The sequence below is a fragment of the Puma concolor genome, chromosome B1, assembly GCF_028749965.1.
Source record: "Puma concolor isolate L17-30 chromosome B1, mPumCon1.1.hap2, whole genome shotgun sequence".
NCBI lineage: Eukaryota > Metazoa > Chordata > Mammalia > Carnivora > Felidae > Puma > Puma concolor.
The window spans coordinates 35,042,453-35,069,543 of NC_141670.1; the positions used below are offsets into that span (position 1 = coordinate 35,042,453).

Here is a 27,091-nt window from a genome sequence, read left to right on the forward strand (position 1 = left end):
TTTTGGCTCAGGTCATGATCTCACAGTTCATGAGTTTGAGCCCTGCATCAGGCTCTACACTGACAGTGTGGGGCCTGCTTGAAATTCTCTCTCATTCTCCCTCTGCCCCTCTCCTGCTTGCTCTCTTTCTCTCTTTCTCAAAAAAAAAAAATAAATAAATAAAAAATAATAATAACCAGGGGTGCCTGAATGGCTCAGTGAGTTAAGCGTCGCACTTCAGCTCAGGTCATGATCTCATGGTTTGTGAGTTCGAGCCCTGCATCGGGCTCTGTGCTGACAACTCAGAGCCTGGAGCCTGCTTCAGATTCTGTATCTTCTCTCTCTCTGCCTCTCCCCACTTACGCTCTGTCTGTCTGTGTCTCTGTCTCTCAAAAATAAACATTTAAAAAATATTTTAAATAAAAAATGAACAGAAGGCAAAACATAAAATGGCAGTAGTAAAACTTTACATATCAACAGCTACCCTAAATGTAAACAGATTGAACTCACCAATCAAAAGTCATAGAATGGCTGGATTAAAAAAGAAACAAGACCCAACTTTATGCCACCTACAGGAGACTTTTAGCTTTGAAGACACACATGGGCTCAAAGTGAAAGGGTAGAAGACAATATTCCAAGCAAATGGAAACCGAAAGAAGGCAGGCATAGCCAAACTTATATCAGTCAAAATAGACTTGAAGGCCAAAGGGTAACAAGAAACAAAGAAGGTCGTTTTGTAATGATAAATGGGCCAATACATTAAGAAGATACGACATTAGTGTATATGCTCCCCACACCCAAGCATCAAGATATATTAAATAGAGAAATAGGGAACAAAACAATAATGGATGGGACTGCAGAATCCTACTATCTGCAATGGATGAATCATCCAGACAGGATCAACAAGGAAACATTGGAATTGAACCACATGTTAGCACAAATGGACTTAATAGACCTGTACAGAACATTCCATCCTAAAGCAGCAAAATACACATCTTTCCAACTGCACATGGAACATTCTCCAGGGTATATCATATGGCAGGATGCAGAGAAAATCTTAGCAAGTTTAAGTAGATTGAAGTCATGCCAACTGTCTTTTTGACCACAGTGGTATGAAACTAGAAATTAAGAGGATGGTGAGGAAATCTACAAATATGTGGAAATTAAACATCACACTTCTAAACCAGTGGATCAAAGAAGAAGATTATTAAAGTAGGAAATTATAAGTATCTCAAAAGGAAGTATCTCAGAAGGAAATTAAAAAGTATCTCAAAACAAATGGAAATAGAACATTGCAAATATTGTGGGATATAGCAAAAGCAGTTCTAAAAGTTTGTAGCAATAAAAGCATGTATCAAGAAATTAGATCTCAAACAAACAATATAACATTATACTTCAAGGAACTAAAAAAAAACAAATGAGGCCCACAGCTAGCAGAAGGAAGGAAATAATAAAGATCAGAGTGGAAATAAATAAAATAGAAAACAGAAAATCAGTAGAAAGGATCAATGAAACTAAGGGCTGGTTCTACTTAACAAACTTTTAGCTAGACTAAAAAAAACAAAAGACAAGTTAAAAATGAAAGAGAAGACATTACACCTGACACCACAGGATCATGAGACTGCAGCTGACCGTTGAACAACGTGGGTTTGAGCTGCACAAGGCCACTTGTGGACTTTTTTTCCATAAATACAGTACAATACTATACATATATTCTCCTTATGATCTTTTTAACAACACTTATCAGTATGCTTCTGATCAACAGTAAGCTGTTAGTAGTCAAGTTTTTAGGGAATCAAAAGTTAACAAGGATTTTTTACTATTGGGGAGTCAGTGCCCCTGACACGCACATTGTTCAAGGCTCAACTGTACTATGTACTGTTCAAGGCTCAATTGTACTATGAACAATTCTATACCAATAAAGTATGTAACATAGAAGAAAGGGATGCGTTTTTAAAACATACAACCTGCCAAGACTGAATCAGGAAGAAATAGAAAATCTAAGTAGACCAATAACGAGTAAAGAGATTGAATCCATAATCAAAAAACTCCCAACACAGAAAACTCCAAGACCAGATGGCTTCACTGGAGAATAACGTTTAAAGAATTAATACCAATTCCCATCAAATTTTTCCAAAATATCAAGAAGGAGGGAAAACTTCTAAACTCATTCTGTGAGGCCAGCATTATGTTAATACCAAAACCAGATAAAAATACCACAAGAAAACTGTAGGCCAATATCCCTGATGAATATAGATGTAAAAATTCTCAACAAAATACTAGCAAACTGAACTCAAAAACACATTAAAAGGATTATATGCCATAACCAAATAGAATTTATCACTGAGATGGAAGCATGCTTCAGCATGCGCAAATCAATAAATTATATCACATCAATAAAATGAAAAATAAAAATCATGGCATCGTCTCAAAATATCACAGAAAAATACTTGACAAATATAACATCCTTTCATGAAAATCCTAAACAGATTGGGTGTAGAAGAAATACAGCTCAACATAACAAATGCCATATATGACAGACAGCTAACCTTAGACTCTGTAGAGAGAAATTGAAAGCATTTCCTTTAAGATTGAGACCAACACAAGGATGCCTACTCTCACCACTCCTATTCAATGAGTACTGGAAGTCTTAGCTAGAGCAATTAGGCAAGATAATGAAAGAAAATGCATCCAGATCAGGAAAAACTAAAATTGTCACTATCTGCCGATGATATGATCTTATATATAGAAAATCCTAAAGAGTCAGGAAATGTCATTGACTTGATCAACAATTACAATAAAGTCGCAAGATACAAAACCAACATACAGAAGTCAATTGCATTCCTTTACACTAATGATGAAGCATCTGAAAAAAGAAAGAAAACTATCCTGTTCACAGTGGCATCAAAAACAATAAAATAGAAATAAATTTAGCCAAGGAAATGGAAGATCTTTACAATGAAAACTACAAACTTAGCTGGAAGAAATGGAAGAAGGCAAATTGAAAGACAACCCATGTTCATGGGTCGCAAGAATTAATCTTGTTATAATTGACATAACTACTCAAAGCAATCTATAGATTTAGTGCAATTCCCATCAAAATGCTAAAAGCATTTTTCACAGAAATAGACGAAGCAATCCTAAAATTTCGTATCAGAAAAGACCCCTAATAGCGCGGGCAATCCTGAGAAAAAAGAACAAAGCTGGAAGTATCGTGCTTCCAATTTCAAACTATTGTACAAAGCAATGTTAATGAAAACAGTTTCGTACTGGCACAGAAAGAGACACATTGACCAATGGAATGGAATAGAGAGCCCAGAATTAAATCCCAGCATATACAGCCAACACCCAGTAGTGGAAAGGATGGTGTCTTCAACAAACAGTGCTGGGAAGACTGGGGAAACATGTGCCAAACAATGAAATTGGACCCCTGTCTCACACCACTCACAAAGATGAATTCAAAAAGAATCAAAGAAAATCCCTAAGACTTGATACCATAAACTCCTAGAAGAAAATGTAGGCAAGAAGCTCATCAGTATTGGTCATGGCAGTGATTTCTTGGACATGATGCCAAGCAAATGAGCCAAGCAAAAACCAGCAAATGAGACTATATCAAACTCAGAAGCTTCTGCACAGTAAAAGAAACAATTAACAAAATGAAAAACAACCTACAGAATGGGAAAAAAAAATGTGCACATACTGGACAAGGGGTTAATATCCCAAACATATATAAAGATCTCATACAACTTAACCAAAAAATTAAGAAAATTTTTTGATTAAAAAACTAAACAGACACTTTCCAGAGAGGACATTAAAATGGCCAAATGGCACATGAAAAGATGCTCAGCATCCCTAGTCATCAGGGAAATGCAAATCAAAACCATGAAGAAATTTCATCTCATACCTGTTAGGACGTCTGCAGGTGCTGGCAAGAATGTGGTGAAAAGGTAACCCTTATACTTTGTAGGTAGGAATGTAAATTGGTTCAAGAAATACGGAAAACAATATGGAGGTTCCTCAAAAAATTAGAACTAGTTGATACAATCCAGTCAATCCATTTCCGGGTATACACCCAAAGGAAACAAAAACGGGATTTCAACGGGATTTCAACAGGATGTCTGCACTCCCATGTTTACCACAGCATTGATTAAAGGAGCCAAGATACAGAAACAACCCAAGTGCCCATCAACAGATGAATGGTTAAAAAAGATGTAGTACATATACATAATGGAATATTATTCAGCCGTAAGAAAGGAGGAAATCCCGCCATTTGTGACAGGATGGATGGAGCTTGGGCACAGTATGCTAAGTGAGATAAGTCAGACAGAGAAAGATAGGAGTTGTTGATATCACTTGTTCCTGGAATCTGAAAAAGTCAAACCTGGGGCGCCTGGGTGGCTCAGTCAGTTAAGCGTCCACCTCTTGGTTTCAGCTCAGGTCATGATCTCACAGTTCATGGGTTCGAGCCCTGCGTTGGGCTCTGTGCTGACAGTGTGGAGCCTGCTGACAATTCTCTCTCTCCCTCTCTCTCTGCGCCTCCCCCCGACTCTCTCCCTGTCTCTCTCAAAATAAATAAACTTTTTTTTTAAGGCTTTTTAAAAAAGCCCATAAAAAAACAGTAAAATGGTGGTTACCAGGGCAAGGGGAGGGATAAGATTGATGGTATTTAAGGATGCAAACTTATTATAACAAGTAGTAAATAAGCCATAGAGTTCTAAGGTACAGTATAAGGAGTATAGACAGTAATGTTGTACTATAACTAACGTGAAAGTATCATTACAAGGGCAGTCATAGGACAGCGTATAAATGTATCAAAGTAACACACTGTACACCTCAGACTTACACAATGTTACGTGTCATTTCTCGTCAGTAAAAACAAAAAGCTGGACGGGTCTCGGATTGTGAGGCCGTGGGGCAGTGGAGTTCAGCCTTTGTTCTGGGGGTCAGACCAGTAGCAGAGAATAGAGTTGGAGTGGAGGAGGAGGGCAGGCGGAATGACTAGGTCTCTGTGACGCCTTAAATCCAGGTGGAAATGAAAATGGGTAAAGACTGGATAGGGAATGTTGTAGAAAGAGAATCAGGTGCGGCAACTGAGTGGAAATGAGAGACAAAGGAACGGAAGAGTCAAAGTTACTTTGTTTTTAGAACCTTGCGATTGATAGGTTTAACTTGATAAAGTGAAAACTCCGTTATTTCAAAACAGTTTCAAAAGAAAACTAGCACTGAGGGAATTACATCTTTACCTCTGTAATTAATATGAAACCGTAAATTTTCAAGTTGAGAGGTATCAGAAAAACATAAAATACATCAATAGGCATGCGTTATTTCAGATGATGTTTTCCCAGGTTGTCAGGGAGTAAAGTAAATGAGTTGTTTGCACGGACTGCATCGATAAGAGTTGTACCAAGTATCTTAAAATTTTATTCTTCTTCTCTTCACCCTGTGAAATGTCTGTAGGTGTGTATGCTTGGATTGGCATTAATTTTGTCCTTGGACGATTCGAGCATATTGAAGATGGTAAGTATCATGTTTCCAACTAATGTGTCTGACTGGAAATGATGGCTGTTCCATCTAATCCAAAGGATAGAAAAGGAGCAAAGGCTCCTGAGTGTGTAGGAGCAGAGAGGGGGGGGGCTAACGTTTCACACCATTACCTTGACTTCACGTGGGAGGAGCGGATTGCATTTGCCTAGTTAGGCTTGAAAGTACCATGAAAACAAGGGGACTCTTCACGGGGTCTCAGTGCTCTGGATTTGTTCTGTTCCGATGGCTGTTTTTGTTCTTTGCAGATGAGGAGGCAGTTGTGGAGGTTAACATTCCTGGCAGTGAAAGCAGGGAAGCCATTCTCCGTAAAAGGACAGCCGGTATTCTCGACATGGGAGGCGTGTCGACCCAGATAGCGTACGAAGTTCCCAAAACTGTAAGCTTTGCCTCCTCACAGCAGGTTATTATCTGTCAAATTTTCTTCTGTTTGCTTTGGTTTTCCTTTAACATGTCTCCATCCATTTTTGTTTTGTTTCCTGAGTCTGAACACACCCTTACTATGCTTGCTGAGGTCCCACCTTCCCGACCCAGGAGAAAGGAGTCAGGAGGAAGCCAAGCAAACCTCCGTTTGTGTTTGTTCATTGAAGTCGGCTGGTTTGTTTTCTGAACTTCACAGTTTTTGTTTGGTATAAACGTCAGTTACATGCTTGAATTTTTGTTTGTATTTTCTCTTCAATCACTTCTTTTCTCAACAGATATTGTAAAACTTAATGTAATGGCATCATATTTCTTAAGTTATAGTTGGGGAACGTGCTGCTTTTCTTTTTTTTTTTTTTTTTTTTTTTTTAATAAGGCTCAGACAGCTTTTGACTTTTCTGGAAAGGACTGAGGTTTGAATGCACTCCTTGCACATTTCTGAACAGGGTTCCTCTGTTTCTCTCCATGCCCTTCGTGGCTCTCAGTCACTGCCTATAGTTCCCCAGTAGGCTGGGCAGCCTTGTATAGTGAGCACCAGAAAGGTTTCTACATGTGTTCCTGAATTGCTACATGTCTTTGCGATTCTGTTTCCACCCAGCTATAAATTTCCACCAAAGCCTGGTTTCCTGCACTTTCCCATCCTATAGTGTAGTGGTTTAAAAAGGCTGCAGCTGGACAAGTCTAGGCTCCCTCGTCAGGCTGGCCTCACTAGTTGTGTGACCTGATGCACGTCACTTAAGTTCTTTGAACTTGGTTCTTCATCTGTAAATGTGAATGCAAGTACCTCTCACATGGGCTTATTATAAAGCTGAAATGCTCAGTGCAGATAGTATATCTAACGTACTGCCAGGCACCCAGTGTTCACTCACTAAATGTTACTGGTATATTTATTAAGCTCTTAAGAAAAATGCTTTGTAAATTCAAGTATTACAATTTGTGTTTCCTACTTCTCATCCAGGCATGCCTCTAGAAACTATTGCACTCTGTTAAAAGTCATGTTTTCCTCCTCAAGATAAAGCAAAAACAAAACAAAAACAAATAACATAGCAGGTTTGGAAAAAATACTGAAAACTCAGGGCTAAAAGTTTTCTGTGTATGCATCACCCAAAACAACCCATTGTTACCATTTTGTATTTCTTTTTATTTTTTTCCTCTTTATAGTTTTTTAAAATACGGTTGTTGTAATATTACTGTTTATACAATTTTGCATCGCTTATTGAATAGGGCGTATGCATGTTCCTCCATAAAATATTACCATAATTGATGAAACCCCTTTGAGGTTGTAGATTTAGATGACACCCAGTTTTTTTCTCTCACAGAATCGCTGAGGTCATATTTGTGTCTAGAGACATTTCAACGGTTAGAATTATTCCTAAAGCATAGGCTTCCATAAGTAGGTTTTCTAGATTGGGGGATGTGAACTGCATCGCTCACATCCCTTTACAGAAAGTAATGGTATCACAGATGTGCAGCACATCTGGAATTTCCTAAGTCAGAATTGTCATATTGAATTCAGAGAGATGCTTAGAAGGGTCCTTGGGAAACGCAGAAGCAGAAGCTTTTGCTGCTTTTAGATGACAATCTTTATAGATCTTTTTCACAGGAGGTAATTGTTATGGTATTGGCTAAAATATTAAAGTTTTTTATCCTTGCATCTGCAGGAAGAAGTCGCTAAGAACTTGTTGGCTGAATTTAACTTGGGATGTGATGTTCACCAAACTGAGCATGTGTACCGGGTCTACGTGGCCACATTTCTTGGGTTTGGTGGCAATGCTGCTCGACAGAGATACGAAGACCGAATATTTGCCAACACAGTTCAAAAGAACAGGTAAAGCACCTTCTGCTTCTCAGCGTTCACTTTCAGATCTCAGTCTCTGCTTGTAGAGCACCTCTCCAGGCAAAGCAGGGAGACCTCAAGCAGCAGAAGTGTGTCCACACCGTCAGCTTTCGACTCCCCTGCTAGCTGAGAAATAATTGAAGGGGCACCGGGGTCCTGCCTTCAGTCCCGAATCCACACCCCCCTGGATTAGAAATTTCATTATTAACATAGTAGGAGTTTTGAGCCCTGGGTAGTGTATTTCACATTGCAGAGTCCCTGGGAAACTCAGTACCTGGGCTACTGCAGATGTCCTGGGGGCCAGCAGTACGTGACGATAAAATTGTCATTGATGATGGAAGGGAATTAATTATGTGTTGTTCTGGTGGTGTTCTGGAAAACCAGCCTGTGCAGTTATTTAGTGGATAAAACCATAGAGCAGGAAGGTATTCAAGAGAAAGAAATGATCCAGAAGTCTAAGTTAGTGGTTTTAAACATTTTTAGCAGGGAAACTTTTAAAAATGAGTTTATGAAGAATTCTGGTATAGAAGAAATATAAAACAAAAGCAATGCTTTATCAGTTTAAATTCATTTTATCAGTTTAAATATATAGCAGTTATTTATTTGAAATCAGTTCATAAGAAGAGCAAAGCTGTGTGGATGAATAAAAATATCTGAAATCTGGGGTTATATAAAATATCCTATTAATTACTGTTTTGTTTTCTTTGTTTTGATGAGCAATTTTGAGGGGAAAAAATCCTAGTTCATACAGATAAATGGTAGTGTATAGTTCCTTGATCAGTTTAATCTTAATAAGCCTGGGGAGGCCTGAACTTGAAGAATGACCAAGTCAGAGCCATTCAGTACCACACTTTCCAGAAATTCACATGTGTGAATAGGAAGAACAATAAAAACTTCTTCTGCTCCAGACATTAATTGAGTGGTGTTAGTTAAGAGATGGGTAGTCCCAGGGCACCTGGTGGGTCAGTCAGTTAAGTGCCTGACTCTTTGTTTCGGCTCAGGTCATGATCTCACGGCTTTGTGGGCTCCATCCCCACATCGGGCCCTGTGATGACCCAGAGCCTGCTTGGGATTCTCTCTCCCCCTCTCTCTCTGCCCCCTCCCCGACTCACACTGTCTCTGTCTCAAAAATAAATAAACTTTAAAAAAAAGAGAGAGAGATAGGTAGTTGCATAATTTCTTTTTAAGCGTGGTATATTATACGGTACATTGTGGCATAATTATTTTCTATAATAAATAGACCTAAAATAGAAATATTTTATAAGTGATGTTTGAATTAGAACTTTGGAATTTTTTTTAATGTTCGTTTATTTTTGAGAGAGAGAGCATGACCGGAGAAGGCCAGAAAGAGGGAAATAGAGGATCCGAAGCAGGCTCTGTGCAGCGAACACAGAGCCTGAATGCAGGGCTTGAACTCACGAACCATGAGATCATGACCTGAGCGGAAATCAAGAGTTGGCCGCTTCACTGAGGCCACCCAGGCGCCGTATGAATTACAACTTTGGAGAAACACCTTCTGCAATGTTAATTTTTACTAATTGATTTTAATGTCAAGAAACTTGTATAATGGACAATTCAGTGGTACTTCTTAATTTAGATGTAGGGCAACTAAAAACAGTAATTTGACTAGTCTTGGACTTTGATAATAATTATAAATGTTAGTCATCACTTTTTACATATGAATTGAGCCTTGAAACGCATCGCTATTTCTCTGCTATTAGTAGCAATTGAGTTTTAAAAACTAAACATTTTTATTTAATGGCGAAGACCTTAACTTAACTACATTCAGGTCCATCTTGAGTTGCCTTGAGTTTAGGAATAACCAACCTGTCAGTTGAGTGGCAGTCTCCGAAGACGTAAACAGCCTTTTCGGCCCATGTGACATCACAGCATCAAACACTAGCAGGTCCAGTTGTTGTAAGCTGTTTTCTGCTCCTCGCTTGCTTAATGGTGACGAGCAGTGAGTACACATAATGGGATGACAGATGCAGGGAAATTTCACCGGGAAGTCGTGAGCACAGCGCATTCCAGTAGACAGTTAAGATTTCTTTTCCATGGGAATTCTCAGAGCCTGTAGTACAGTGGACACTCTCTTATCTACAGCAATTGGGATCAACAGTTGATTTTTAAAAATCAGTTAAAACCTGGGCTCCTGGGTGGCTCAGTCAGTCAGGTGTCGGACTTTGGCTCAGGTCATGGTCTCGCAGTTAGTGAGTTTAAGCTCCTCATCGGGCTGTGTGCTGACAGCCTGGAGCCTGCTTTGGATTCTGCGTCTCCCTCTCTCTCTGGCCCTCCCCTGAGCGTGCGCGCACTCTCTCTTTCTCTCTCTCTCTCAAAAATGAATAAACTTAAAAAAAAATCAGTTAAAACAGAGGATCAAAAATCGAGTCAAACCACAAGCATCTTATTTTAATTTATGTGTTCGTTTGCCAGTCTTTTGCTCTGGACTAAGGTCTTTTCTTAGGCTACACCCGTCATCTCTCTGGCATGCACCACACCTCATCTCAGTGTCATTTTGGCTTTTTTAAAGATTACCAGGGGCTTAACAGACATTTGTAAAGGAATTTGATTTTTAAAGTTCTAGATTTTTCCCACATTTCCCAATGTTTTTAAGCCATGCTAATACTGAACTTGACATCAGTTTTCGAGCGACTTGCCTTTATTGTGTTTTTCTAAGGCATCTAATGTGGCTTGCACGGGGCCAGTTACTTCTGTCTGTGGTCACTTTTCATCTCTGTATGATTACACCGGCAAGCTCTAGTGGCAGAACAGTGGAAGCGACACAGTTGGTGGGCATTCAGCCGCAGTGAACTTTAGACCGAGAGGAGCTCCGGAACCACAGGCACACGGGCCGAGAGTGCAGGCCGTGTGCCAGGGTACAGAAAGCTCTGGTAATCTGACCAGGTAGCTGTTTCACTGGACCCTGTTACAGTGTCTGCGTAGGTATCTGCTGTATGCACGTGTGGATGGGTGGTGAACCAACCTCCTCCAAGAGGGAGCTCGAGAACCTGTTTCCCCGACCTCGTTATCCCGGAACCCTTTCGTGTTCCCCCAGGACACCCTGCAGGGCTCACGTTCCACACAGCATGTCTTGAGAAACGCTGGCTTGCAGCCGCTGCTTGAAAACACGGTTTTCTGCCAGTCTCAAATCAAGTTTCTCTTTGTCCCGTAGGCTCCTGGGGAAGCAGACTGGTCTGGCTCCTGACACCCCATACCTGGACCCTTGCTTACCCCTGGACATTAAGGATGAAATCCAGCAAAACGGGCAGACCATGTACCTCCGGGGAACAGGAGACTTTGACCTGTGCCGAGAGACCATCCAGCCTTTCATGAATAAAACAAACGAGACGCAGACCTCCCTCAACGGGGTCTACCAGCCCCCCATTCACTTCCAGAACAGCGAATTCTATGGCTTTTCGGAGTTCTACTACTGCACTGAGGATGTGTTACGAATGGGGGGGGACTACAACGCTGCTACTTTTACTAAAGCCGCAAAGGTAACCTTCAAAGAAACCCTCTTCTCCTGCATGCCTTTGAGAGATGGTGTAGACACTGGCAGCCTGTGTCCCCCCTTCACGTTTGGAGGCCCAGCCCAAGAGCAGGGGAAGGTGGAGGATGGAAGGCTGTAGGGCAACCTGTTGGGGATCCTGTTCCTTAGCTGAGCAAAAGAGGTAGCCCCGGCAGGAGTCACAGATCTGCGGGGAGCCACCTGCTGCCCACCGCTCTGGGCACTGCTCTGATGGCCAGTGGCTTCCGGGTGACAGATTTGTATGTTACTCTGTAGTAATGCCACTGGTATCAGGCCATACTCCTGCAGCCTTCCTGTCGCTTAGCTGCCGGGACCCCTGTTCTCTTGTTGGCCGCTGCCTTTCTGATGCTTTCTAGGGTCTTTCCAGGGTTCCCTACCTTCATACCCCCTAAACCTTGGGATCCTGGACTTCCACCCTTGGAAGGGTGTGGACCCTCAGGCTCTTAGCTGGTCTCTTCCATGCTCATGGTTCGCAACTACTGCCCACCAAGAAGAGGCTCCAGCCTCCATGCCCGGTGCCTCTTAGATTTCATGACCCAAAGCAAACCCACCATTTTCTCCCCGTGCCCTTCATCCTGTGATGTTGTCTCAGTTAATGGCATCCCTGACCATCTGGTCACCTCTCAAAACTCAGGAGTTCCAGACTTCTCCCTACCATTCATTCCTCCCTCGCCGCACATCCCCCATAATCAGTCATCAAGCATGTTATTTTACCTGTATTCATTTCTCAAAGCCCTCCCTGCTTTCTGTCCTACTCTCTCCGCCCTAGCGGGGCCTGCGTCTGTCACCTGCCCTACTACAGGAGCCTCCCTGCTGGCCTTCCTGCATGTGGTCTCCCTCTGTCATTCATCAGTCACGCCGCTCCCAGAGACAGACCTGTCTAAAGCACAAGTCTCCTCTCTATTTATTGTCTTCAGCGGCTTCCTTTTATACCAGGATAAATCACAAATGCCTTAGCGTGCCTTCTTCCCGGGGCCTCCTCTCCCGACCTCTCATGACCTACTCCAATCATAGCTACTTGTTGCCCTTGCATCCAAGCTACTTCCCATCTTGTCTTCATTCATGGTGTTTCCTCTGCCCTAAATGTCTGTCCTTACCTCTCACCCCAGACTGAGAGTTGTTCTGTGTTCCCTGGGGCAGTTTCACCATCTCTCAGAGCCTCAGTTTCTTCCTCCTTGAAATAGAGGTTGGAATCATAGCCATGCCAAGGAGTGGTCTTCAGTATTACACTCAGAAAAGGCCCTTAATGCTTCGTATATCTTAGTTATTATTATTACAGGGGCACCTGGCCGGCTCGGTTGGTTAAGTGTCCGACTTTGGGTTTCGCCTCAAATCATGATCTCACTGTTTGTGAGTTCGAGCTCTGAGTCAGGCCCCTCGCTGACAGTGCAGAGCCTGCCTGGGATTCTCCCTCCCTCTGTCTCTGCTCCTCCTGCGGCCACATGCCCGTGTGCGCTCTCTCTCTCGCTCTCTCTCTCTCTCTCTCTCTCTCTCAAAGCAAAAATCTCTAAAAATATATAATATTACAAATAACTTCAGGAAAAGATGGCACCTCTCTCCCTTCACCTAAAGACAAAGCCTTCTGTAATCAGCTTGGTGTTCCCCGAGCCTTGCACTATGTCGCTTCAGACACAGGCGGCCACTCTGAACCAGCTCAGGTACCACTTCACTCTTCCAGAAGCTTACGCCAGTCGCAGGCAGTCACAGAGGAGGAAACTAAGCAGTTTCGAAGAGGCTGGTTGTGGGCAGGGAAGTTTTCTGTAACAATAACTTTGGCAGAATTTTAAGACAGAACAACCATGGTCTTTGCTGATCAGTGAGCATTTGCTGGGTTCACGGTACACATAGAGGTGAAGCTTGTGTTGCCTAATTGGAAGGATATGGTTGTTATGAATATGAATTTGGTAAACCCTTTTTAAAATGAAGAACCTGTTCACTTACCGGTGATTTATTTGGGGTGAAATTTCTTCCAGGATTATTGTGCAACAAAGTGGTCGATCCTGCGGGAACGCTTTGACCGAGGACTGTATGCCTCACACGCCGACCTCCACAGGCTAAAGTAAGCAGTGGGTGGCCGTCCCCAGGCGGTTTCAAGAAGCTGTGCACGAGTGTTGGCCCCTGGCTTGCCACACCCAGGCCCCAGTCTACTTTTGCATCCTCATCGGTCACTGTTTCCCCTCACCTACCCTGGGTTCCTTTCAGACAGGACAACAGCTACTTGTGTCCAAACATGTCTTACGGTGTTTTGTTCACTTTTGCTGTTCCTTCCACCTAGAGTTCCCCTGTCCGTCCCTTGCCTGTTGAAGTCCTGCCCAGACCTCAGAGTCAGGTCAGCACTGTCTCACGTCTTCCTCTGCCCCTTCAAGCAGACGCCACCCACCTCAGTCTCCAGAGCGTGCATTATGTCTCCCCAGTGGCATTTATCAAATTCTGCCTTATTTCTTAGTAACTTGGTGCTTTTCAAAAATCCTGTCATTATAAGTCATTTAAGTGCATTGGCTGTCTTATTACTAGCTTAGCCCAGCACTTTGCAAAAAGTCTCTGATAAGGATTTCAAATCACAAAATAACAGAGCTGAAAAGGACCCTGTGCCTTCTCATTTTATAATAAACTGAGGTCCAAAGAAGTTGGCAGTTTATCAGTGTAAATGATCGCCTGAGGTAAAAATATGTCATGGCCATGTATTAAATCCTACCGAGACCAAGTTTCGTGAGCTCATTGATTTTGACAGGTGAATTATTTTGGGTTGTGGACAAGGGGACAAACCAAGTAAATCAACCGGAAAGGCGCACATGGGTGGTCCAGCTGCTCGATGCAGGCCTAGGGAAGCCTTTGCACCCGCGTTGGTCACAGGGGAAGGCCGTTTCGGCGTCCAGTTCATTTTGACAAGCAAATGAATTCCGCTTACGTTTGTGCTTGGTGTTCATAGGTATCAGTGCTTCAAGTCTGCCTGGATGTTTGAGGTGTTCCATAGGGGCTTTTCGTTTCCTGTCAACTATAAAAACTTAAAGACAGCCTTACAAGTTTACGATAAGGAGGTTCAGTGGACCCTCGGAGCAATCCTTTACAGGACCCGGTTTTTACCGTTAAGGTACGGCTCTGAATTTGGTGACGAGAATCAAACAAAAGATGCTTTTCTGTGGTTATGATCAGCCCAGCAGCTGTGGTTTGTGGGCGTTTGGGGCAAGCGCTGGCTGTGGGCAGGACTGTGGTCAGTGAACTTTGACTTTGGTCTTCCCCGCAGTGCATCCTTCCCACCCCACCCATCCCATCAGATGCAGCACAAAAGTGTTTGATTTTTCCCAAGTGTCTTTCCCTGACCCCTGCACGGAAGGGTTAGTTCTGGGGTTCTTCACCTTTATGGCTTTGGACTCCTTCTCCAAATACTGTTTTTAATGTATGAAGTCAATAACAGGTTACAGAGGAAACCACAGTATTGAAATATAGACATCAAATATATTTCTCAAATTTACCAAATATTTACAGGAAACGTATTGGTGATATAGTGATATGTGTTCTTTTTTGTTAAAACGTGAAATAACAAATCCGGGAGCAGAACTAGTGCTTCCTGTAATTTCAGTACAGTGATGTCAGTGATGTGTGTCGATGTCTGGAGGCACCTGCCAGCCCCCACCACGCCGTGTGACAGCGACCTGTGAGCTGCCCCACGGTCAAAGCCACAAGCAGTGCCGACGCTCCGTAGCTTGTGGTCTGCGCTCGTGGTTAGTGGAAATGCCGGTCGGAATCGGGAAAATAAAGGTGGACGTTTTCCCCGTTCGCGTTCGCAGACCTGGCTGTCAGCTGGCCCCACATAACCCTGGTGCACTCACAAATGAGGAGTTCGTTTTCGGGGGATTTTTTTTTTTGTCCCCTTCACTTAATTGAGCATGTCCCAGCAATCTGTTTAGCTGGGCTAACCGCAAAACAGTGTGAGTCGTGGCTGTTACTGCTCCCAGACAGGTGGTCTGATTCCACATTGGCATCCAGCTCGTAGTGAAACCCTCACAGTTCTTTTAAAGTTCTCTGATTTTTGACCCAAGTTACAGTGATTGTACCTGAACGCACGTTCACGTGGTATCCTGTTAATATTTACAGCCACCCTCTGTTAGGCCAGGCGGCCTCTGTTACAGAGGTAAAGAAACTGAGCCCCGGAGACCGGGATGGCAGTTTCTGTCTCCGAGCGGAGCCCTAAATCCGGTTCCTCCGATAGGGCACGTGCCCCGTGCGCTGTCACATCGCGTTCCTGGCCTGATTCGCCCTCTTTGTTCTGTGTCCCGGTGCCCAGGGATATCCAGCAGGAGACCTTCCGGGCCAGTCACGCTCACTGGAGGGGCTTCTCCTTTGTCTACAATCACTACCTGTTCTCGGGCTGCTTCCTGGTGGTCCTGCTCTCCATCCTCCTCTACCTGCTGCGGCTGCGGCGCATTCACAGGCGGACGCTGCGTGGCGCTTCGACCACCACCCTCTGGCTGGAGGAAGGCCTGCCGTCCCAGAAGATGGCCGCGTGAACTTAGGGACGGGAGTTCGAGAGCCCAGGAAGACTTTCTGAAGGAAAAGCCATTTTTGCCTCAGGGTTTCTCCTGCTTATTCTCTTTCGGCTTTGTTTTTGCTTTCCCTTTTTTGTTCCTTGCAACAAAAACAAACTCCGCTGTCGGAAGCTCTGCCTGTCCAGGAAGTGTTGTGGTTAGCCGTTCTGGATACAGGTTTAAGTGGAGGAAAAAGGGAAAATGACTTTGTTTTTGCTGCATAGGATACCGACTAAGATTTTTGGCTTTTCTCTGAGGGATGTTAAATTTTAAACAGCTGCACTTTGCCTTTGGAGGGAATGGCAAAGCCGTTTCCCATCAGTGGTGGTGGCACTGACGAGTGTCGCGTTCTCAGAACCAGAACCCGCCCAGCGGAAATCGCAGTCCTCTTTTTGTCCGTCTCAAAAGCTCTAAGCTGAAGAGGGTGGTGTGTAGTTTTCACTTACTGTTCAGGTCTGTCACTACATGTTTTCTTTGGGGGCTGAAAAACTCAAAGCCATTTATACCCAAGACGGAGAAAGGCAGGCACCAGGAGGTAACTTTTTAAAACTGATAGTCCTGGAAGATGTGAAATAACGACTAGAGCAGTGCACATGTGTGTGTGAGTGTTTTGTGTGTGTGTGTGAAAAAGTGAGAGAGAATGCGTGTGTGAGAGAAAGTATGAGAGAATGTGTGTGTGTGAGAGAGGGAAAGAATGTGAGAGAGAATGTGTGTGTGAAACAGAATGTGTGAGAAAGTGTGCATATGAGAGTGTGGGAGAGAAGCGTGTGTGTGTAGGAGGAAGAATGTGTGTGAGACGGGGAATGTGGGTGCATGAGAGAACAATGCTAAGGGTAGAGGATGAGAGAATGCAGTGCTCTTTCTTTCAAAAGCACACACACTTCAAAATTTATTGTTTCATTTCTTTTTATGTAGAAAAATCCCCATTACCATTCATGTATTGTCTTTCCTCACCACGGGTAATGACTTTCTCAGTCGCACCTTTCAGCAGCCTTAGAACATTATGTCTTTGAGTTGGAAAATCCCTCAAGTTTCACCGCTTTCGACATCATTAGAACTGGAGCTCGTGCCTACTGACAGGCACGTCCGCATTTCTCAGTGGTACGTTTTTCCGGGCTTAATTGTGCTCTAGTTTCCTCCAACTTCGAGTTGGTGTTCCCCTCCTTAATTAAAAATGGTCTCAGTGGTTTTATTTTGGAGACCCCCATGCTTACAGGTTCTCTGTATTACGGCCATGATTGAGGCCATGGTTGTTAATACCACTGTAAATCCGGACGAAGAGAAGGGTCTGACTTCAACAAGAAATAAACTCACATTTTGAGAAAACAAGTTCGACATTTTAAACAAAGACCTAAAGAGGACAGCTGGATTGGTGTATGTGAGATCGGTGGTTTTACACCTATTCATTTTGTTTAGAAGCTTTGGGAATTCTCATACCTAGTTTTTTTAGGTGAAGTTCTTTTTATGAGTGTGTGTGTGTGTGTGTGTGTGTGTGTGTGTATATGCTGTTTCTTAGAACAGTGAAATTCGGTTGGTTGGTAGCAAATGTTTATTTTGAGAACCATCAGCTGCTTTTTCAGACTTCGTTGATTAGAGAAAGGATTCAGATCCTGGAGCCCTTATTTAAGTTAGATTTTTATCTTGTTTATTATTTAAAACATGGCATACCGTATCTTGATGACTTGAAAAGATTACAAGTGTATAAAAGAAACGCAAATTCTCTTACTCTGCTCTTCACAGAGTTATCGGTAGAATACTTGTCTCTGAGATCTATGGAAGGTTGGAGGAGCGGCGTCCTGGTACAGCCTCTGATGTGTGTGGGGTCTTGTTTCAGAGAGGACGGAGGTAAATGGCCCTGTGAAAGGTCCAGCTTCAGAAACGCGGGTCTCCAGCTATTCAAGTGCTCGGTCCCTGGTAAACGCTGTCCCTCATCAAGACCCAGCCACCGATGAGCAGTGTTTTAGATACCCCAGGAGCAGAGTGAGCTGGCGTGCTCGTCCTTGGATCCTCTGACGGGGTTTGTTCTGTAGACTGTGGGTGGCATTAGCGGTGAAGAGGGAGTGTGTTTACGCGTTAGCTTTTCTGCTGCCAACCATTGGGAGTAGTAAGTGACCTGAGAATGAAACTTTTCAAATGCCTGGAGTATGTGATTTTTGCCTTTAAGATCAAGGCAAGGATTAGCCAGCATAGGCCCAGATTTAAATGGGCCTTAGTTCAGACTTCCTACCATAGATTGCCACTTTTTACAAAAAAGGGTGCCAGTGTGGCCCAGCTCGGTACTGTTTGGGGGGCAGAATCAAGACAACCAGTTCTGCTTTGCACCTAGCCTAGGGATCCCTCCGCAAGGACCTACCTCAGTCTTCAAAAGAAATCCCAAATCAGGGTTCCAAGGCCCAAGCGACCTTATACTTTACATAGTTAAGTGCCCGTGTTCCCCTGCCAAAGAACTCCCAGGAGGAGGGCTTGGCCAACTGTTGGCCACAGGGAAAATCTAGAAGACCCTTGAGCTGAGAATGGTTTTTCAATTTTTAAAAGGTTGTTAAAAGAAAAAAAAAGGGGGGGAAGAATATGTGACAGTGTATGTGACCTGTCGAGCCTAAAATACTTACTAAATGTCCCTTTATGGACAGATGTCCCTTAAAGATGTTCACTGACCCCTGCGCGAACGACCCCATTCAAGAAAGCATACGCACCGCATTCTCTTAGTTCAGGAGGCTAGTTACCGTGTATGGGCACAAAAAGAGCTGGGCAAGAGCTGACCAGTTTTCAATCCTGAAATATTTGTGTGTGTACCAGAATTCCACTTCTTACCTTTCCCTCTAGATTATTTTCAAGATCAGTTTTCCAGTAAGCCAGCAAACATGCGTCCCCCCACGGGTTGAAAAAGTGCTGTTCAGGAAGGAGGGCTTGCTGAGTTATGTTGAGAGGCCTGCATTCTCCAGAGGATCTCACGTGGGTCTTTCTGATGCAAGAGGGGCCGGGCTGAGAGGCAAGCACGGGAGGAGCTTATTAATTCAGGAGAGGAGTTCATAGCAATTAAGGGCTGGCCAAGAAGGCAGGGAACTCAGAATACTTGGAATAGAAAGCAAAAGAAATGGCACCCGTGGGATTTTCCGGCAGCTTCGTGGAAGAAAACGCCGTGTCGAGCCTTGCTGGGAGTGCCGCTACAGGAGACGCTCTCCTGCCATCACACTGTGCGCTGCTGCTTTCCAGACCTCCGAGGACGCTCACAGAGATCTGGCAGTCCATTGAAGGACATCACAGTAACAGTACAAACATACCCCTTTGTAACCAGTGCTGCTTGCATATTTTCACCCTCAACTGCTGGCCTTGGCGCTCCCCAGCCTGGGGGGAGGGGGGTTGGGTAAGCTGGAGAGGCTGCGTGTGGCTGCATCTGGCCCCCCTGGACGGCTGGGAGGGTCACTCGTTCACACCTGCGCACTCAGGTTGGCAACCTCTTAGATGGACAGATATTTAAAGTTTAAACATCAGGCCTGCATAGAATAGTTTTCCTTAGAAGAAGCATGCATCAAGAAGCTTGGAAAGGCAAATGTGTTTTCTAAGCTTTAAAAAAAAAACATCAGCTTTAGGGTTTTGTGTGATTATGTGCAATGCAGCAAAACTACCGACACGTAAATTATTTAGCTATTTATTTCTACTTGAGTGTTTTCTTTTTTATGATACTGCTTTTCCGGTTCAGTAATGAATGATGTGCCCCACCAAGGAAAATTCTTTGTTCTGTCACTGAGGTGATATTTTACAGTTAGGAATTACAAAAACTAAGGGAGATCTTTAAATGTGTTTTTTTTTTTTTTTTTAATTTCAATGATGCTTTCCATTCAGGATAAGGATAATGGCCTTTGGGGTGCTGTGGGCTCCGATGAGTTTCCATATTTGGCAGCCTCGTGTTGCCACACTCGCACACAGAAGGGTGTGGAGAGCCAGTAAAATGAAAGCTCATCCGCTGGCCCACAGACCCTCTGTGAGCTTGCTTTCTTATGACCGAAGTAGGTTTTCCTCTGGTGTTTGAATCTTGTCACCTGTTAGAATGCTTAGTTGAACTGGAGTGTCAGTTCGGTACAATAAATGGTCTGAGTCTTCACACCCTGCATTTGCCGTATTTACATGCATACAGTGAAGCACGCTCCGTCTGTGTTCTGGAGGGAGGGGTCTGCATGCAGCTCACAAGCCAAATATTTCACAAGGAGAAATATTTACCAAGGTGTAATATCAACCCGTGTGTCAATAGCAAAGGCCATTCGGTGCCAACTGTTAATAAGGTTACCATTTTAAGATATTAACTATAGGGGCGCCTGGGTGGCTCCCTTGGTTAGGTGTCCCAACTCTTGATCTCAGCGCAGGTCTTGATCTCCGGGTTGTGAGTTCAAGCCCCACATTGGGTGTGAAGCCTACTTTAAAATAAATAAATAATAAATAAAATATTAACTCTGAATATAGATCAGAAAACTAGAATTAATGAACTTTTATGTATTTTTTCTTATAAATAGTGAAATCAAATGCTAACCTTACATTACACGGTTCTGCAATTAGATCTAAGCTTAAAAGCATGGGCTCGTTTCCAGAGAAATGTGAATCTCTGTGTTTATGTTACTAACAACTATTAGAAACTACAATTCTTTCAGCTACTTGAGACTGTATAGAGGTTTACCCTGGGGTGGGAGGAGGTGAGCCCAAGCCATAACCCAAAAACTGATGATGGAGACAGGTGGAGTGGGAAGGGGCCAGCTGTTAACAAAAAGAAGAGCCTCAGACATATGTATGGAAGGGTGTGAGGGAATAGCAGAGCACAGTGGGAGTTCAGCGTGAGCACAGAAGCACGGTACTTGGAAGGCAGAAAGAATGGGATGATGAAGTTGAAAGAGAACTTGCTTAAATAATTTCTGAGGTAGGACAATAAATATAGGTCTTGGGCCTGAGGGCAAATAAAATATTTAAGGCATCTAAAGATGTCTGAATTTTACTCCACTTGATTGACGAGAAGTAAGTACCTGTTTCCAACAGCTGCCCATGTCAACAGGGCTGAAAGGCCGTGGTTTGGGATTTTTGTTTATTATCTGTTTCCATTTGCCCCACGAATGTGGAATGCATGGGAGGCTTTTTTTTTTTTTCCACCCTGAAATGCTGCTAATGGTTTGCACAGAGGGGTTCTGGCGCTCACACTGGTCTGGGAGCAGAGACTCCAACGTCATCTGTATCGGAGTCAGACTGTCTTCTTATGGAAAGGTCATCAGAGGACAAAGCAGTGCCCCTTCACCCCAGTGGCCCGCGTGGCAGATTCTGCGATTTGCCTGGAGCATCAGCATCTGCGTGAAACCCAACACCTCGAGGTGTCCTCCAAGCCCCACCTGGGAGGGGTGTGATGGGAGCGCCTGATGGCCTCAGCCTGCCATCCCCCTCTTCTTAACAAAAAAGAAGTGACCGGCTGAGGCATTTCCATTTGTTCTTAAGAAGGTGTTAGTTCCCCCAGCAGTGTTGCCTCTTCCTATCAATATATCCATTAAGGTTGACTAAGCCCTGCCTCAGCCAAGACAGCGGCTTTGGCCTCCTATCTTTGCCCTTCGCCCTTGATCCTGTTTGGCAGGTGAATTAGCTCTGAGCTCCAGACTTCACGGCCGCTTAAACGTTTCTGTCAACAGCCTGTTGTGTGTAAGAGACCCAAATAAGAAAACCCAGCCTGCAGAAGGATTTCTGCCCTGAGAAAAATGCTGAAAGCCCCTCACAGAACATAATGGGGGTGGTCGCAAAAGACAGGCGGCTTGTCTAAATGCATAAACTCAACGAAATGGAGGGAAAAGGAGACACTTTTTTCTTCCTGAAAAAAGGAGAAGGGGGAAGGAAGAGTTGGTCTGTGGCCAGGTCATGAGTGCCCTCCTCATTCCCCGTGTGGGACTTACTCTGTCACTGTATTATGATTTCTAGGAAGTACCCAGGTCTGTTCTCACAGGTTTATGATTGGTAGGGGTTTTTTTAATTAAGAGCTTTTTAATGTTTACTTATTTTTAAAAGAGAGAAACAGAGTGCAAGCAGGGGAGGGGCAGAGAGAGAGGGAGACAGAGAGTCTGAAGCAGGCTCCAGGCTCTGAGCTGTCAGCAAAGAGCCCGACACGGGGCTCGAACTCACGAACCATGAGATCATGACCTGAGCCAAAGTCAAACACTTAACTGACTGAGCCACCCAGGTACCCCTGAAGTGGGCAATTTTGGAAAGATGAATCATACTCGTCCTGCCTGTGATTTCACAGCCTCAACTCCAGGAACCACACCCCACACTTTCTCCTAAAATTCCATCTTTTCCACCTGGCACAAGCTTTATCTATTACTTATATTTGAGATTAAGACTGAGACACTTAAATGGTTTTTGTTTTTTTTTTAAGTTTATTTATTTTGAGACAGAGACAGTGTGAGTGAGGGAGGTGCAGAGAGAGAAGGAGAGAGAGAGAATCCCAAGCAGGTTTTGCACTGTCTGCAGAGCCCGATGTGGGGGCTTGATCCCACGAACTGGGAGATCATGACCTGAGCTGAAATCAAGAGTCAGACACGTAACCTACTGAGCCACCCAGGCGCCTCAAGACACTTAAATAGGTTCTACTTAGCCTTGTTATTTTATTTTGGTCATGGCAGCCCAAGAAGATTTTCTGGAACTTCCCAGCCCTTCTCCATTCTGTTCAAATAAACATGTTTAAATTACCTTCCACCTTTTGTGGCCCTGTGGTCCATCAGTGAGTGTGTCTGTTCCACCCTGACGATCCTCCTTGCACATGGATCGTGATGCGTTTGCTTCGTGTATTTGCATATTTAGAACTGTTCCAACGAAGAAATACTTTGTGGCGTATAGTTCTTCCTCAATATTTGTTCTAATCAAAATCTAGTTTCTTGGTCACATGACCACTTCTGGGTGTCTACGGCTTGTGAAGCAGCTCTTTTTACAAAGCTTTTATTCTCCGTCTGCTTTCTTCTTTCAGGATGGCCGAGCTCTGCTCAGTTTCAGCACCACATGCAGTGTGATGTGCCAGGTGAAATGGGGTCCCGGGCCTCTCTGGAATCTGTCCACTTCCTCCCTCCCACCATGAAGTTTGCTAAGGGAGTGTTGCATTTTACGGCTATGTTTAGCAAAACTTAGGAAAACCAAATTTACTTCAAGTGCCTTCCTTTCTTCTCAACCCAATCACTCCTTGAAGAAAAGGAAAAAGAAACCCCAGAATCAGGTAGAAATGAATAGGGGCAAACTTGGATGGATGTTTCCCAAAACCCAGCATAGAGGAAGGTAGTTTCTGTATGTTGATCTTGTTCTAAGCATAACGCAGAATTTTTTTTTTTACTCTAAATTATCCTTAAAAGTCGTCACCTTTTTACCCCTCCCCTCCCCCACAGAGCACCCAATGTAAGCAAGAATGGATTTAGAAACATCAGAAGTAAAGATTTCTGTTCAGCAGCCATCACAATCAAAGCTAACAGATGGCAGACTAAGAAGGCATTTGCAGTGACTCAAATTGACAAGGGATTAATATATGTTTACAAGATTTCTTGCAAACCAGGGAGCCTGGGTGGCTCTGTCAGTTGAGCGTCCGACTTCGGCTCAGGTCATGATCTCCCAGTTCATGAGTTCGAGCTCCCCATCGAGCTCTGTGCTGACGGCTCAGAGCCTGGAGCCTGCTTCAGATTCCGTGTCTCCCCCTCTCTGCCCCTTCCCCGCTCATGCTCTGTCTCTCTCTGTCTCTCAAAGATGAATAAACATTAAAAAAAAAAAAAAGATTTCTTGCAAATCAAGAAAAAAGGAAGAAGAGAATGGGCTGTGGGTCTTAGTAGATGGTTCACAGAAGGGCAGACCCAAATGGTTAACGAGATCAACGAAAGACCCAGAGAAAATCAAATGAAAATAAAGAGCCCCTCAAATGCCAAACTTTAAGTGTCGGCAGTGATGTGGGGACTGTGACTTAGGTATTAAACCACTGCAGGCGCTCTAGAAAGTGCTTTACAGTTGGTGGTACTTATGTCCAAGTGCCAGTGCTCCCCAGGGAAATGTCCGCCTGGGGCCACGAGGGAGGTACAAATGGTTGCTTTCAGCAGTGTTACTCAAGTGTCTGTTGTTGGAGGCAAGCAAGGTTTTGGATAAGTGAAAGGGGCAGGTGCCTACTGTGGAATACTGGGCAGCTGTTAAAATCAATGAACCAGGGGCACCTGGGTGACTCAGTCGATTAACACTTCTGACTCTTGATTTCGGATCAGGTCATGATCTCAGGGTTGTGGGATCGAGCCCCGCATTGAATCAAGAGTCAGATGCTCAGCACGGAGCCTGCTTGGGATTCTCTCTCTCCCTCTCCCTCTCCCCCTCCCCTGCTCGTGTGCTCTCTTAAAAAATAAACAATGAACTGGAACTAAGTACAGCAACATGGATGGATCATAGAAAAAGTGTTGAGCACTTAACAAAGAAATGTGTAGTATGATGCCGTTTATGTAACTGGCACAAAATACCGTGTCACGAGGGAACACCTCTTGTGACTGTGCAATATTAACATGCATGTTGTGAGGACACAGATTGGTTATGGAAGGAGGACAAAGAATTGGTTATGGTTTTAGGCTGACCAACCACACCTATTTGCCCAGGTCGTTCCTGGTTTTCATACTGAGAGCCACATGTCCCAGTAAAGCCTCAGATCAGGGCCAACACGGATGTCCACTCCCACGCTGTCCTTCAACATGGCAGCCTTAAAAAAAAAAACTTCCACAGAATCCAACCAGTTGGCTCTCCATTTCATTCAAGGGAAGAACCAAAATTTTTCTAATGGCCTATAAGCTGCCTGATATGCTTGCCCCAACTCCGCACCTCTCTGCCCACTGTTAAGTTCTCTCTCTGACCCTCTCCGCTCCCACCCCACTCTCCTCAGGACCTTCAATGACAGCTGTCCCGTGAAGGGCCACCTGGCCACCTACTTAAAACTGACTTCATCCCTCCCCAGCACTTTCCAGCCTCCTTACCCTGCTTGCGTTTTCCCCCCATGGTACCACCTTCTAGCATACTCTACATTCATTATATGCATTGTGAATCTCTCCACTAGAGTGCAATCCACAGGGACAGAAGGTTTTCGTGTTCATTTTGGTGTTCTATCCCTGGTGCCTGACACCAGGTCTGATACACAGTAAAGGCTCAATAAACATTTGTGGAACGAAAGAAAAAAAGATCCTTGCAGGAAGGGGTAACTGTGGGCTGAGAACTGAGGAATATGCTGAACACCTTCTGCCCCAGCAGGGCTCAGACTCCTTCCTTTACCGGAGGGAAAGAATGTGCTTCCTGTACAGAATCATCCAAAAAGCCTAATAATGGTCTGCAGTGTGCCCAGCAGGCTGTTTAAACACTTTATTAGTGTGCGTAATCCTCAAGACAACATCATGAGGAGGTGCGTTTATTATTCTCATTTTATAGGTGGAGAAACAGACATGGAGAGGTTACATAACTTGCCCACGGCTACACAGCTCGTAAGTGTGGGGCTGGGATTTGAAATCTGGCAGCCTATTCTAGAGTTCCACTAGCCAATAAGCCAACGTGGCCAGGCCTAATTGAAAGGGGCTGTAAGTGCAAAATATACGCCAGATTTCAAAGACTTAGCACAGAAAAGTTAAAAGGTCTCAATTTGTTTATATTGGTTACATAAGACAGGGTAATATTTTGGCTATGTTGAGTTAAATAAAAGATTAATGCCACCTATTTTTACCTGTTTAATAGGGACGCTAGAAACTTCAGTTAGACCAGCAGCACCAGTATCTCAGAGGCCTGATAGACGTGCCAAGTCTCAGGGCTGGACCGAGACCTCTGGAACCGGATTCTTCATTTGACAGGGTCTCCAGGTCACTGGACAACGCGCACTGAAGGTTGAGAGTGCTGCTCTAGACCAGGAGTCAGCACAATTTCTCACCAAAAGGCCAGATAGTAAATACTTGAGCTTCACAGACCGTAGGACTTCTGTCCAAAACTTACTTCACTCTGCTTTTGTAGTGGGAAATGTGTCACAGACCATATGTAAATAAATAGGTGTGGATTTGCTCCAAAAAAATTTTTTTTCTTTACAAAAAGGCAGTGGTAGGCCAGTTCTTCCCATGGGCTGAAATTTTCCAGCTCCTACTCTAGACCCTACGCTGTGCTGGGGCTAATATTAAGAAAACACATCCTGCCTCCAAGATACCATTCTCTGCCTTTCGTTTCCTTCCAGACTCTGCTTGAGAGTTACAGCCCCTGATTTCTGCTTCCTACCAGGTGTTACTTAAGTGTCCCCAGGATCCTGAAACTCTTGTCTGAGCATGAACCCCTCGTTCCCCATACTTCCTCTCTCTATGCACCACCTTAGTAACTCGGACCAGAAACCTGGAAACATTCTACATGATTTCTTCCTACGCTCTCTCTCCATCTAATCAGTCACAATCAAGTATCAGATCCACCATTTTTCTTGGATAAAAGTTTCCAGGTGCAGCCTCAGTCATCCCATCTGGATAGTTTCCCCCCTAGAGCCTGAAGGGGGCATCCCCTGATCAGAGACGCCAGCTGAGCAGCTGCCGAAAGACATGTCGCCACCTGGTGGCTGCTCTAACTCCCATGCTCTCTGTGTGAGAACCTGAACTTCCCCACTGAAGAAGCTTTGTATCCTTTGCAGCATAATCACCTAAAAGTACTCATTTTATCGGTGGAAATCCAGAAATGTGTGAATTGTACAAAGTGATAAAGATAATACATATGAAGTTTTCCAGGCTCTCGCTTTGACTCCACTGTGAGTAGGGAACCAAAAGGATGTGATCATGCGACCAGGTAGTTCCCCAGTTCCCCGGGGATAATGCTGGGGGTTGTCTTTTTTTTTTTTCTTTCTTCCTCCCTTTCTTTCTTTCTTTTTTTTTTTTTTTTACTTGAGAAAGAGAGAGCACGAGGAGGGGACAAGGGTTGAGGGGGAGAGAGAGAAAGAGAGAGAGAGAGAGAGAGAGAGAGAGAGAGAGAATCTTAAGCAGGCTCCACGCTCAGTGTGGAGCTGGATGCAGGGCTCGATCCCATGACCCTGGTAGCATAACCTGAGCTGAAATCAAGAGTCGACCGCCCAATGGACGGAGCCACCCAGGCGCCCCCACACTGCTTGCTCGCCAGAGAAGATCTGGAGAGCAGAGGCTGAGCACAACAGACTCATCCTTCACTCTCACACAGACGAGCCCTAACCGTGGTGATGAGGTGTGAACGTCAGGCCTGCAAGAAATTCACTTCAGA

The 27,091-nt window shown here is 44.1% G+C and overlaps 1 protein-coding gene across 6 annotated transcripts in view; it reads left to right on the plus strand.

The window, feature by feature from the left end:
• The window catches only part of ENTPD4 (ectonucleoside triphosphate diphosphohydrolase 4), a 41,982-nt gene extending 16,372 nt beyond the window's left edge, over nucleotides 1–25,610 (plus strand). For 2 of the 6 annotated variants that reach the window (XM_025933020.2, XM_086703442.1), the window contains exons 7-14: nucleotides 5,437–5,496; nucleotides 5,769–5,923; nucleotides 7,602–7,768; nucleotides 10,950–11,274; nucleotides 13,280–13,365; nucleotides 13,582–13,635; nucleotides 14,236–14,397; nucleotides 15,592–17,557. In XM_025933020.2, coding sequence (XP_025788805.1) covers nucleotides 5,437–5,496; nucleotides 5,769–5,923; nucleotides 7,602–7,768; nucleotides 10,950–11,274; nucleotides 13,280–13,365; nucleotides 13,582–13,635; nucleotides 14,236–14,397; nucleotides 15,592–15,814 — 1,232 coding nt within the window. In that variant the 3' untranslated portion in view covers nucleotides 15,815–17,557. Of the gene's footprint in view, nucleotides 1–5,436; nucleotides 5,497–5,768; nucleotides 5,924–7,601; nucleotides 7,769–10,949; nucleotides 11,275–13,279; nucleotides 13,366–13,581; nucleotides 13,636–14,235; nucleotides 14,398–15,591; nucleotides 17,558–25,573 lie in introns of those variants that run through there. The other 4 variants (XM_086703443.1, XM_086703446.1, XM_086703445.1 and 1 more) reach the window with 4 other exon arrangements.
• The last annotated feature ends 1,481 nt before the right edge of the window (nucleotides 25,611–27,091 follow it).